Below are 13,906 nucleotides of genomic sequence, written 5' to 3'. Positions count from 1 at the left end.
CCTCCCCCGATCAAGTCCCTCTCCCTCATCAGCTTGAAGAGCAATCAGGGTTCCCTGACCTGTGGGAAGTCCAAGGACCGCCCACCTCCATCCAGAAACTAGACCGTAAAAGGCTATTCTTGAAACAGGTTCTTAAAATTGGTTTTCAGGAATTTCATTGATGATTTTTTTTATATCTGTGAACACTGGGAAATTAATCTGTAGCTCCCTTTTTGTTGTATCCTTCACTGTTTACTGCTACTGTTTAAAACACTGTGATTCTGGTTCTGTAGAAAGAATTTAGTAACGTTTATTTTCTATCTTATGGAAAAATTGGAAGAGTGTTGACATTTTTCTCTAAAGGCATGGTAGAATTCAATATTGAATCCCAGGATTTTCTGAATTAGGAGACAATTGTTGCTTCAATTTTATTGTTATACATCAATACATGTGCATTATGTGCATGTCTGTTTCCTGCAGAGTTCAGACAAGGGCTTCAGATCCCAGAGAACTGGGGTTGCGGAAAGTTTGAGCCACCACGTGGGGCTGGGACCCAAACTCAAATGTCTGCAAGGGCAACAAATGCTCTTAACTGTTGAACCACCCCCCAGCCCCACTATTTTGGGGTCTGTATGATCTATCTATTGATGAAAATGGAATGTTGAAGTCACGTGCTACTATTTGGCTTAGACTTTCCTAACCTGGGTTTTTTTTTTTTTTTTGCTTCTGCTTGCTTGGAATGTATTTTCCTATCCTTTGACTCTGAGTCTGTATTTTGCCAATGAGGTATATTTCTTCTAGAAAACAGCTGATTTGTATGTTTTGATCCAGTGAGGTAGTCTTCATCTTTTTTTAAAAAGATTTATTTATTTATTATGTCTACAGTGTTCTGCCTGCATGTTTGCCTCAAGGCAGAGGAGGGCACCAGATCTCATTACAGATGGCTGTAAGCCACCATGTGGTTGCTGGGGATTGAACTCAGGACCTCCGGAAAAGCAGCCAGTGCTCTTAACCTCTGAGCCATCTCTCCAGCCCTAGTCTTCATCTTTTAATCACATTGTTAAGGCCATTTATATTTATAATTTTTAATCAAGAAGCATTGCTGATTCCTATAATCTTTTTTGGTTCTCTTGTTGAATTAATGTATTTTTCTTTTTTCTCTCTTAGTCACCTCAGGGGATTCCTTGATAACTGAGTTGGGAATGTTAGACGCTTTCCTAGTTATGCTTTTGGTTATTTCTCTCACTGATTCTTTTCTATGCATTCCACGTGTGCCCACCTCTTTTCTTTCTGTGTAGAAACCCTTCAGCTATTTTCCACAGCCCTGTCTTGGTGCTCATAGATTACTTAAGTCATGTTTCTTGTAGAAGTTATTTTTCCATAAACTTTGAAAAGTAACTTTTCTGGATACAGAATTCTTGGTTGGTAGCTATTGCTCTCAGAACTTGGATGAGGCCACTCTGTGCTTCTCTGGATTTTAGCATTTTTCTGAGTGGTCTGAGATGATTTTGATGAATTTGCTATTGCATGTTTTTTTTTCTTGTGGATAAAATATTGGATCTTTATTCTGTAGTATTGCATTCTAGCTATAGTATGATGTGGACAAATTTTTTTTTTTTGGTCATATATGTTAAGGGTTCTTAATACCTTCAGTACTTGTGGTCCATGTCTTTCCTTTGGTTTTACAATTTCTCTTCTGTGATATCACTGGGTAGGTTTTTCTCTGCATTTACCTCCATCTTTAACCCTGTGATTTTTTTTAACTATCTTGATCATGTTTCAGAGTTCTTGAATGTTGTAGCCACAGTTATTTCTTTTTCTTGGTTGCTAGTTGAATATAATATTTCCTCAGTCTTGTTTCCAATGTTGATATTCTTTATTCTTCTTCAATTGGTCTGTAATGATTTTCACTACTTCATTTGGTTGGTTTATTGACTTTTCATTTACAACATTTCTGAGTATTTTTTTAAAATTTTTTTTCATAATCTTAATTTTCCATTCACACTGCTAGTTTTGCTATTCAGCTCCTGAATTGACTTCCTTACTTTATTCATCTGCTTGTTTACACCCTCTTTGAAGTTATTTATAATTTCTTAAAGTACACTTTCAAATTCTTCGGCATTTTAATTATTTTGTTAATTTTAGTTTGAGCTAGTGAGGCCTAATAACCTTTAAGATCAGTCATATTACTTTTTTTTGTATGAGTCATGTATTTCTGTTTAGAAACTGGTAAACTAGGATTGAATAACTCAGAGGGAGACAGCCCACCTCCCAGCTTTCCTCTGTTGGGTGGGCAGTCTGCTGTTCACGACAGTGTTCACAAGACACAATCTACACCTCTTCTAGCTCTCACAGAACGAACAGGTTTCAGAAGCGCCTGCTCAGTTAGTCATCAGAGGGAAGGCTCTTCCTGAAACCATGCATCTGGGGATTTGTTTCACATCTGTTGAGATGCAGAACATTGCCATCTTCCTTCAATCTCCCATCTTCCCGTCTCCTGTTTGGTTTCCAGTCCCCTTCTCAGAATGCAAATGAGAAGCAACAGAAACAAGAGGCCCTGATTGGTGACATTATCCACCCACTGCTGTCTGCCTTCAGACATGGTCTCAGGGCTTCTGGAGCCAGCCTGAATCCCCACCAGACAGAGCCCCAAGAGGCCTTCGTGCACTGCACGATTGTGTCCTCTTACTCTGTGTCTCAAATTTACTGCACAGTGAAGAATCACAGACCTTCAACTCCATGCCACTGGTTTTGCTGCTTAGGAAAACAGTATTTGGGAGGTTTAACAGCATGCCCTATTTAGTACATTGAGATTCAGATGACATTTACAATCCTGGGGCACTCCACTTCCTTGATATCCTGTCGATTCTTTCATGGGGTGCAGGATGAACTTTGAACGACTCAATTCAGACAGATGTTCAGAAGAACATCTGGAGTGGCCAGGGGGAAAGCAGTTTAAGGTGCTGGAGTGTCCGATAGACGTTAAGACAAGGAAGTGAATGCTCCATGGAGGAGGAGTATGCAGCTGGGACTCCTCGCATTTTAGAGGAGCAGGAAGCAGAGGGAACAGGAAGTGTATCTGGGCTGTAAGACCCAAGGTCCGGTCTTAATAAACCATTTCCTTCATCAAGGCTTATCACCTAAAACTTTTACAACCTTCCAAAACAGCAGCGCCTGCTGTGGACCGAGTGTTCAAATACATAAGCCTATGGGAGTCATTGCATATTCTAAACACTACCCCTGGTCCCCACAATGTCATGGTTATCTCATACTGCAAAATACATTCATTCCAACCTCAAAAGTCCCCATGGTCCTTTTCTGTCCTCACACTTCAAAAGGCCAGAGTCTCTTCTGAGGCTCAATACATCCCAACTGTAAACCTCTATCAAATAAAAACAAAATCAAGTCATACATTTCCATTATACAAGGCACAGAACAAACATTCCAATCACAGAGGAGAACTGAAGGGTTACAAGGAAAAATTGAACCAAAGCAAGATTGAAACCCATCACGACAAACACATGACAAACACAAGTTCTCAGCCCTGCATGAAGCATCTGAGGCTTGTGCTGGCACCATGTGGCCTTCAGCAGGCTCGGGTTTTCTGATCCCTTCTTCAGTTTTGTTGCCTGCGCACAGAAAGCTTCTCTCTTGGGCTGTCTCCCCCTCTGCTCCTCCAGGTTTCCTCAAGTGTCCCAGGAATGAGGTCACTGGGGCAGGGTGTGTTGTAGGTACATACAATAGCTATGGTATAATCACAGGACTGGACAAAGCATGCATGCCCAAGTGTCCCGTGGCTGTACTCTCTGGAGGTGAGGTTTGTACTGTGACTGCACAATGTGTCCTGGGTTGCAGCTTCTGGAATCTGAGGGGAACCACAGCATGTGTGCATACATGCCCGGGTCATAGTCTGTGGCCTGTGTACTTGGAAACTGTAGCCACTAGTGCCTTTATTGGACTGTGCACTTTTAGAGGGCAGGACTGCTCCTTCCATCTTCTGAATCTATGGCTGCATTTCCAGTGTTGAGTGAGTCCGCAGTCAACGCTCACTGTTCACATTTAAATGCCAAATCTAGTCCAGTGCCTCCCTGGTAGATGCAGAAAGGCTTAGCCAAGCTGCTTTGCTAGCAGGTGTTTGGGATGGATGAAACCCAGACATGGACTGGAATGTCAGTGAGGGCTTTCCGTTCCTTCTCCTCTTCTTCCTCTCTCTCCACTTGTTCTGACAGCCGGTCCCTCGGGCTACCTTGCAGGTATGCATCGTGCAGAAGCGAGACACGAAGAAGATGTATGCGATGAAATACATGAACAAACAGAAGTGCGTGGAGAGGGATGAGGTGCGGAACGTGTTCCGGGAGCTGCAGATCATGCAGGGATTGGAGCACCCATTCCTGGTGAACCTGTGGTGAGTGGGGAAGTTGCTGATCCCCTGAGGGTGCTGTCCTGGCACTGCCAGAAGGGAAAGGATCCAGGGGTCTGGGTTTACAGCCTCCCGAATATTCTGTAGGGTTTGTTCACCAATGAACCTTTAAGCATTTATTTTAATTCTGTTCTGTTCTGATTGAACAAACCAGAGTTGAAAACAGATTTTGTGTGTGTGTGTGTGTATGTATTTTGTGTATGTACATTTGAGGATGCATGTAGTAGGTTTCATGAGAGTGGTAAATAGTATCCGGTGTTCTAGAAAGCCCCACACATTGTGCTAATGGCAAGAAGGACCTGGAGCCGATGTTTCATTCAATATAGCAAGTCTACCCTGAATGGAGGTGATAAATTCCAGCTCCTGATTCTGACACCCCACCTGGTATAATCCATGTTTCTGGAACTTTCTCTCCATTCCATCCCTGATCATTATCTCCGGTTGAATTTGCATTCTAGAAATGCCTACCTGCTGATGATTGCCTGCCTCTGGACCTATGCACGTGGTATTTCCTTTTGCATCAGTCAGGTACTCCAAAGTCCTCCACAGTTCCCGAGGCTTCCCTCGGGAATTCCAGGCAGGCACCCTCCTAAATTCCTTTCTATTACTCTATTATCCCCATCTCACAGATGGGGCCACTGAACCGAGTTACTAGTAAGCGGAGAGATGGGACTTGAAGGCACACTGTCTGCTTCGTGGCCTCCACCTAACTCCTTGACCGGATACTTGTTTGCCAGATGCACTTCCTTCTTCTCCTTGGTAGACTTCTCCCTTCTTTTCACCCTGGGTGGCCTTTCTGCCCTCCTAGAAGTATGACCAGTATGGAGCTGAGTTATTTGTTGGGTTTACAGGGGCACCCTGCCTTGTATTAATTGCATGCCAGCTCTGGAGTTCATTTCGTAGAGGGTGAATTACTGCAGCCTTGGGAAGGCTTGCTCTCATCACTCTTCCCTGCTGACAGACTCTGTGATTGGCACCAGCAGAAGCCTAGCATTGATTAGTTTCCATGACAGCTTTGCCTCTGTGGAATGAATAATCTGTGCTCCTGAGCTGTGATAACCCAAGCCAAGCTGTCAAATGCAATATTTTTACCTGCTCAAAGTGAAGCTGTGCTACTCTCCTGGGATTAAGACAATCCTGGTAAAGGAGAAAGAGGAAGAAGATCTGCAAGACAGAAGGTGGTGGTAGGGTAGTGTCTGAGTGAGTCCTGGGAAGGGACAGGATGAGGGAAGGGGATAAGGTGGCCCAGTGTTCTACCTCCAAGCCTGATCTCACCGTTTCTTATGCCAATCCTATAAATATCAGCAAGGAGGCAGCTGTGGACCTAAGAGGTCCCAAACCAGACCCTAATTTTGATGAGGAGATGGAGACTCAATAATCTGGAGAATCATAATCTGACAGAATTGTGTGCTTCTAGGAGGAAGAGATTGAAAGTCATAGGAGGTGGAAGAGAGAAGAGGAAGAGAGATGGGGGAGGGAGGAAGGGAGGGAGAGGAAGTGAAGGAGAGAGAGAGGGAGAGAGAAGAGAAGGAAAAGGGAGAAAGTATATATAATGCTGATGTCAGCAAGACAGGAGAGAAACCATCACCCTCACCAGAACTGACCACACTGGCTGCCTGGTCCTGGAATCCTGTCCCCCAGAGATGGGACCAGCAAGCAGCCCAGTGTATGGACCTTCCATGCCAGCTTGCACTGGGGAAGGCACGGACCTTGAGAAGAAGCACACGCGCCTTTCTGTGTCTGTTTCCTCATCTGTAAAGCCCAAGGGAAAGGATGGTGATGTCGTGGTGTTGTTTACTGACCAAGTGAGTGATGAGAAACAACTAAACTGCTCCATATTGGACGGGGTACCACTTCCAGGCTGGCTCTGCCTGAGCATCCCTCCATGGGGTCACTTCCCACCTTCCTGCATGGATGTATCTCCTCCTCTTTCCTTCACCATTGAACTTGAGGACTCTGGAAGATGTACACTGGGTTTCAGGTACCAGGTTATTGGCTTCATTCACAGTTGGTGGGTAGGCAACTTATTCACATTTCCACAGTGTGCTTGAAGTTCGTTTCCATCACGCCACTGACTACTCACTAGACTCACTGTGAGGAGGCATTGTAGAACTGGGTAAAGAACACACTTGCTGCTGCCATCTAGGCAGCTGCGAGAGTGAGCCCCCTACAGGACAGGAAGAGGATGGGTCCTGACCTTAGTGTTAATACTTGTCATAGCAGCAATGTTTCCAGAACCTTCTATGAGTAGACACAGGACAAATCAAGACCCATATGTCCATGTACCACCCTGAAACTTTTCATTAAAACAAGATTATGGAAAGCGTTTAAAGACAGCTTATCTGGCGGGAGCAGGGAGATGAGAAGGAGGTAGAGGAGGGGACTAAAAGCCCCCAAGAGTCTGTGACAAAGGATCTGCCCTTTGTAGAATACAGCCACCATTTCCTTAGAAGTAATCTCAGACAGCTCCCAAACTAGTGTGTGCACCCAACACCACAGTCAGCCTTTGCCAGTCTTTCTGACAGTGCAAATCTTACTGAAATGCTGATCTGGTTTGCAGATGAAGCATCACTGTCGATCCCAAAAGTCCACAGAACAATGTCCTCCAAGGCTGGGCTCTGATCCAGTGTCCAGTCTTTCCTGCCCTGCTGTCATTGCTACCATCTTGGCACATTTTGCTGCACACACATCAAGTAGTCTGTAACTAAGTGGTAACAAGGACCCAGTGCACTCACCTCTCCAGGCCCTCACCCACCTCTTCGGCTGCTGGAACTCCACTACTCAGGGGTTCCTGGGAAGGCCTGCTCTTTCTCCTGCAAGCATCCATGTAATAGGCAATTGTGCACTAGATTCCTGATGGAGGCCGGCACTGTCTTGTTTTTCTAAGCGTCCAGAGATGGAATAGCTCTGCATCCTCCCTTAGTAGTGCTCCCCTTGTGGAGGGGCCCAGTCCTCCTCCTTCACTGTGTATCTTGTGTCTGGTACACAGGAAATTCTGTGGCTCAGTACTCTTATGGTCACCAGGTGCTGAGGTGGATACAGCGCTAGAACTGAGCACAATCATCACCTCTATCCCACAGCTGGCAGAGGACAGAAGTCAGGCAGCACCACATAGCCCTTTCCTGTGCCATACTGACTACTCACTCTCCCTGGCATCCCCACCATTACTAAAGCAGTGAGATTCCAAATACCCATGGTGTCCTGGGGACCAAGAGGCACCCTGGTCACCCTCTGACATAGAAGAAGAGTGCTGGTGAGGTTTTTATAATTCTGACTGTGATGTCATTGGCTTCCATGTATCCAGGACACTCTCATCACCATGGTAACCTCTGGCATCAGAGGAAGAGGCTGTGCTGTCTTGTGCAGGGTCCTTCCTTGTCCTAACATGTGCACTGCCCTTATTGTCTCTGGCTCAAGCTTTGAAGACTCCAGGTTTCCCTTCTCCTTACGATGGTCAAGGGCTGCAGAGGGGGGGCTATGAGTGTGAGTCACATGACTCACCAGGCACCCCTTGACACTCAGAGAGCTGTGTGAGAAGTCAGTGGCCACACTGCCAATCAGGGCTCAGGAGGAGTGCAGCTGGGTAAGGGGAATGGCTGTGTATGTTAGAAAATTACCAAGGGACCCAAAAGCCTACTAAGGAACAACGCAAGAGTCATGTGCACAAGCCAGGACTACCGGGATCCTCTGGCTGTGTTGAGGTGACACAGCATGGTGACTTCATGAAGATTTCTCTGACAGCCTTCTGTGTTTTCCATGTGTTTTTCTGTAACTAAATCTCAGAATTAATATTGCTGCATGTTTATATTTGCTACTTTCCTCCTTGTGGTGACCAAATACCAGATGAAAGCAGCCAAAAGGGGAAGGGATTAGCTTTGGCTCACAGTTTGGGGGATTACAGTCCATTGTAGCAGGAAGGGTGGGGTTGAGGCTCTGTCTGAGGCAGTGAGCCCCAGTGAGATGACTTGTTTCGTCTAGGCAGACCATGAAGCACAGAATTCAGGGGGATCCAGGGCCAGGCTGTAGTTCAAACAACACACCTGTAGTTTTCCATTTGCTCCATCAGGGGACCAACTTCCAAAGACTCCACCACTTCCTCCAACAGCCCTACCAACTGAGGACCTGTGTACAAGCACACGAACCGGTAGGGACACTTCACATTGAAATCACAGCACCATGCTTTTTCAATCGCTGTAGTGACAGTGATTTATTGTCACTTATGTTGTGAGGCTTTTCCTCTTTCATCTCATTGAAGCCTCAGTACCGCCTTAAGAGCTAGACATTTTCATCTCCATCTCACAGTTGGAGAGGCCAAGGGGTTAACCTATTCACGCGAGATTACAAGCTCACCAAAAGCAGCTCTTAAATGGGAAACCAGAGTATGCTAGTAAAATCTTAACAACCGGCTCTCTCAGGGGTAGGGAAAGGGGACAAGCCCTGGTCCCCACTGTTTTCCATTTTCTGAGAAGCAGATGCACCCATTGTTGATTTCAATCTAACAAGCTGGTGTCAGACAGCATGCAAACTTCTGAAAATTTCACAGTTGATTTCCAGTGTCAATACAAACTGGCTCCTGAATAGCCTGGTGGACTCAACTCTCACCATAGTCTGGGATCTGTCAAACTTCTCTGAGTGGGCTCATAGCTAAGCCTCTAAAATAGCAAATGAAAGAGGAATGCATTTCAACACAAGAGGAAAAGGGTGATGAGTAGGTGCTGGGCAGAGCAGTGGAGGCAGGAAATGGTCCGTGGTCTTGATGGGTGCATAACCATTGGAAGGCCTCAGTTTTCTCTCCCGTAAAATGGGGAGAACGATCCCACCCCTTCCATACTCTGTAAGCTCAGGTCAACTGATCCAGGGGTGACAGCCTTTCGGAAATTCTGAGGTGTCTCACCATGCGCATGTTTACACTTCCTTTTGAGAAAGCCTGAAGCACTGATAAGGATCTATACATTTGCTGATGACTATATGCATGCAGTTGCTGGCAGGAGGCAGTGAATGAGTAGATTCAGCCGATGGATGTTCAGTGACTGAAACATTGTATTCTAGGCTCATATCCCAAGGAGTGCCAACATTGCTCTGGAAAGTAATACATTTTAAGGGGAGGGCTTCACCTGCTTGAGCCAGTGCCATTAAATGGGGATGGCGGGGTCCTGGATCCCTATGTTTCAAAGTCACATGACAGCTTCTCACCACCTGCACACCCTCTCCATGGTCTCGGTTCCACAGATCTTTACGTCACAGATGCTTTCTCTACCTGGCATGATGTTTTCAGGACACCTACAAGACAGCCCCTCTGCCAATTTCACATCTCCACCAATGACCGGCTTTTCAATCAGGCAAACCCACATCACAGCCAGCACTGTGTCTCCCACAGCTTCCCAGTGCTCTGGTTGTTCGAGGCAGAGAAATCCGAGCATATGGCACCAGCCTCTGCAGAGGGCTGCATCACTGTGTGGTAGGGGTTACTGTGTAGTAAGAAAGAGGAAGCTAGACTCAACTCTCCCTTCCTGCTTTTATGTGGCCCGCATAACATCACAAGCAGCCCACCTCAGCACCAAATTTAACCCTAATTCCCAAGGGTCCCAGACACTACTAAGACAAATATGGAGACTGTGTCTCCAACCCGTGATCTTGGGGGACCCACTGACATCACAGTGGCATCTGATGGGATATACCAAGACCATGCTGCCTTCAACCTGTACTTACCCTGATGCTCTCAGGGGATTGTTCCTGCACCCTGTTTTCTCCTTGCCTTGTTGACTGTAAACTTATGCTATCAGTCATTGCTCCTTCCGAGGCTTGGCTGCTGCTCCCTGAGGAATGGTGATGTGTAGCGTGACATGGTAACAGGTACATGCTGAGCATTGCCCAGAACTCTGCGAGGTCTCTTCGGTGCTTTCTCTCTGAGTCTGATCTTAAGCACACACTTGGGTCCCCTCTCTATCACTTTCTCTCTGCAGACTTGGGCTGCTCCCCGGCACCACCTCTCAGCCCTCCTTCCATAGATCTCCAGCCTTACACCCATGCAGAGCTGAAAGAAATGGAACAAAGTGAACACCCTTGGGTCCCTTTAGGCTTAGACGAAAGACCAGGGCTCAGAGGGCGGGGGAGTTTCCCACAACATGTGGGTCATTGCATGCAGAACTCCATTGTAATGCATTTGTCGTATTCCAGAGTCCGAGCAGGGTCTGCCTCCAGGTCCATGAAGTCTCTCACCCAGCAGCTTTCAGACACTTTCAGCTGCAGTAGTAGGTGCATGGGGCTGATCCAGGGCACCTTCAGTGGCAGGATTTGTACATGAAGCTGGATCAGCCCCAACACGCTGGGCCTTGCCCTACATGGAGCAATTATCAGTGCCCCTAATGGGCTTCATAGCTGGGCTTAGGTTCTATTTTGAGTCATAATAGTGGTCATTGATAAATGAGAAAAGTCTTTGAAGATAGTGACTTGACCATTGTCCCCAATAATATGTGAGGACATCAGGATATTTGCTGATTCTGAAGCCAGATGTGTACCAGACACCTCCTTCCTGGATCCCTCCTGGGATCCATCCGTACATACTCTGGCTCCTGGTCCCTGTCAGACACCATCAGAAGATTGTGAAGGAGAGCCAACAGTCAGCCTGTTCCTCCGTGGGACCACCTGGCTTCTGGCTTCATGAAGATCACTTGGCTCCATTCAGTTCCTGGGCATCCCCTGTCATGTCGTCCTGTGTTATAGAATTTTGTCCTTGAAGCAAAATTAGCCACTCTCTTCATCAGCTTATCTGTACCTGCTTCCAAGAGCCCATCATGATTGGGCCTGCTGACTATTGATTTCCTTTAGCAAAGGGTTGAGGGGGGAGCCACTGAACCCTCTTCTGAGATTCCAGCTACTCCTCCCAGCAATTTGTTCGTAATTCTGCCCTGATTACATATGCCCTCCATCTCCAGGGAGCTACAAAAGTAGACAGGTTGGGGAGGCTAACTGAAGGGCTCCATCTGTGCAGTTGTGGTATGCATCTGCGCAGTTGTGGTGTGCAGTTGTGGGGATGCCATCATCCATGCTATGTGAAGAATTTTCAGGGCATCTGTGTAAGTAGCCCAAACAAACTCGCTAGTTCTTCGGGGAGACCTTTGTTGGAATCAGACTTTAGGTTTGCTGTCAGGACCTTATAAGAACCGGGGTGGATGTTGCTATAAGGAAGGAGTGGAAGTCATTTGCATCTGCTCAGAAACTTGATGGTTCAGCACAGCCCCATGCTGTTGTTTGTGGCGTGTTCACTTATTTCCTCAAGTGCATTTCCCATCACCAGCGGTAGCGGGAGCTCCTGAACCAGGGTAACTCTCACCTTATTGTTCATATGGCCCCAGAATTGTTCATATGGCCCCAGAAGCTATAGAAGTGTCTGTCCTATGTGGACATCTGACTACTGTCATGTTGAATCACATGTTTGCACTGACCCCTGACTTGAGATGTGGGCATTTAGATAGCTTGGTAGGGACTGGGATCTGCTTGTTTCCAGAGGGTTAGGTAACCCATGAAAGGATCTTACCTTTGCTATCCTTCTTCTTAGCTCCAGGACCACTTTGTATGAAGGTGAAGTTTCTCCTACAGTGTAGGTGCCAGGGCAACTTGCTGAAGAACTCTGATGCATCCCCATCTCAGAAATTCTTCCCGGTCTCCTTTGTAATTCCCTCTTCCACTCTTCATACTAGATATCCGTTTTGTTTGTTTGTTTGTTTTTTTGTTTTTTCGATTCGGCATGTAGACCTTTGCTCTGTCAATGTCCTAGGCAGATCGATGGCTAACTGCTCACCCAGCAGTAGGAAAATTTTCACTTATAAAATGTTCTGCTATCAGATTCCTGCCTGCCTCAGCCCTTCAGCGCCCTGTCTCCTGGTTCCTGCGGATGCCAGTGGACAGCTACCCCCAGCCTCATTCCCAACACAGTGGCAGAAACGACCTTGCGAACCGATGCTCCCCTTCAACCATTTTGACTGACTCTGTAGCTTCCATGGGCAGGCTGTGAGGTGACCTAATGACACAGGGACCTCCCTTGCCCACACGAGCTTCATTTTGCCTCTGAGAACCGCCTGCACTCTTGGGGACATCGCAAGGTCATTATTGATATACTCTTTGCCTATATGAACCTATAGGTCAGGAAGAAACTTCAGTTGCCTTCGACTGAAAGCAATTATAAAAACACCCATGGAACTTGTGTGATGTCCTTGAATCCCCCCACCTGCCACAGCTCTGAACCAAACTCAGGTCCTTCACTGACTGACATGAAGACTGAGGTGGCACAGGAAGGTGGTTGGACCAGGTCAGCATCAAACCAAGATGGTCCCTTCCTGTGATCAGACAGACCTGCCATTTAAATGGAAGTGAGGGGTTTGTCATTGCTTCAGGGGTGTTTGATGTCATGTCAAAGGCAACCAAAGCTCATCTGTCATCTTGCTGGAGGCACTGGAGAGCACAGGCAGTCCACATGACACCATGTGGGGGCTGGATGCCACCCTCCAGAGTTCTTTCACTACTACTTCCCTCCTCTCGTCCCCCCTCTTGCTCCCATTTCTTTGCTGCAACACTTATGTTCTGAAACTTACAGCTACCAATGCAAACTTTTTGAAAAGGTGTGAAAGAGATCGAGAGTGCTGCTGAGCGCCCGTGCGTGTCCGCTGTGGGGTGGCATAGATGGGTTTGGGGACAGAGTACATTCAGTAGGTGTTTTGTGAAAATAATAACGGCAGCTGTAAGTGTCTGGAGCTCTCTGCCCTCCTTCTGCATGCCGATTTCTCTTCTTCATGCTTTGAGTGATTGACCCATGTTCAGCAAGCCACCCCTGGGAAGGGCCCTCATGAAAATCAGTGCAGAGTGAGGATGTGGCCCCACCATGGGTGCATTCCAAAGGCTCAGCCTTTACTGCACCCCTGATGTGATTTGGGGCAAATCCTTAGGTGTTGGCTATGTTTTGCAATGAGCAATTCTTTGGAGCATTCTGTGGAAACATGTGTGAAACATGTCAGAGCCTGCCCCAAGAGCCAACTGTAAGGACACCTCTGTCCCCAGCTTCCGGGTGAGGGGGGAAGAGGCAGGGCCTAAAAGATGCTTTCATTCTCTCTGATTCCCAGCATCCCTGGCGATTTTGAACACAGCTCTGGCCTTCAGACAATCAGGTCAGGGGATACCTGAGTTGCTATCCCTGAGGACACAGAAGAGAAGCTGGAGGAGATGGTCCACCAGGAAGGACAGAGGTGTAGAAATAACCCTCCTGGTCCATCCTGAACATGTAGTCCGGGGCTCCACATTTACACTTGGTGATCTACAAAGTGATGATGTCACACTCTGTCCCCAACTGACAGACAGGAGGAAGGAAGCATCAGGCAAAAGCACCAGTGTGTATAGATGTAAGAGCTTGGTCTTCACATCACATTCCCTGTTGGCTTGTATGTGACTCTGGGTGTTTGAAAATAGTAAGAGGTAGAAGTGTACTGCCAGACACAGCAGTTACAGGAGATCCAG

General features: G+C 46.8%; 1 protein-coding gene across 1 annotated transcript in view; it reads left to right on the top strand.

Annotated features, from left to right (window-relative positions):
* The window catches only part of Stk32b (serine/threonine kinase 32B), a 237,976-nt gene that overhangs the window by 78,320 nt on the left and 145,750 nt on the right, over nucleotides 1-13,906 (top strand). The window contains exons 3-4 of the mRNA XM_013353283.2: nucleotides 4,233-4,384; nucleotides 7,389-7,574. Coding sequence (XP_013208737.2) covers nucleotides 4,233-4,384; nucleotides 7,389-7,574 — 338 coding nt within the window. The remainder of the gene's footprint in view (nucleotides 1-4,232; nucleotides 4,385-7,388; nucleotides 7,575-13,906) is intronic.

The sequence above is a fragment of the Microtus ochrogaster genome, unplaced genomic scaffold (genome assembly GCF_000317375.1).
Source record: "Microtus ochrogaster isolate Prairie Vole_2 unplaced genomic scaffold, MicOch1.0 UNK5, whole genome shotgun sequence".
Lineage (NCBI taxonomy): Eukaryota > Metazoa > Chordata > Mammalia > Rodentia > Cricetidae > Microtus > Microtus ochrogaster.
The sequence above is the reverse complement of the archived record's forward strand: the minus strand, read 5'-3'. Positions and strand labels throughout refer to the sequence as shown.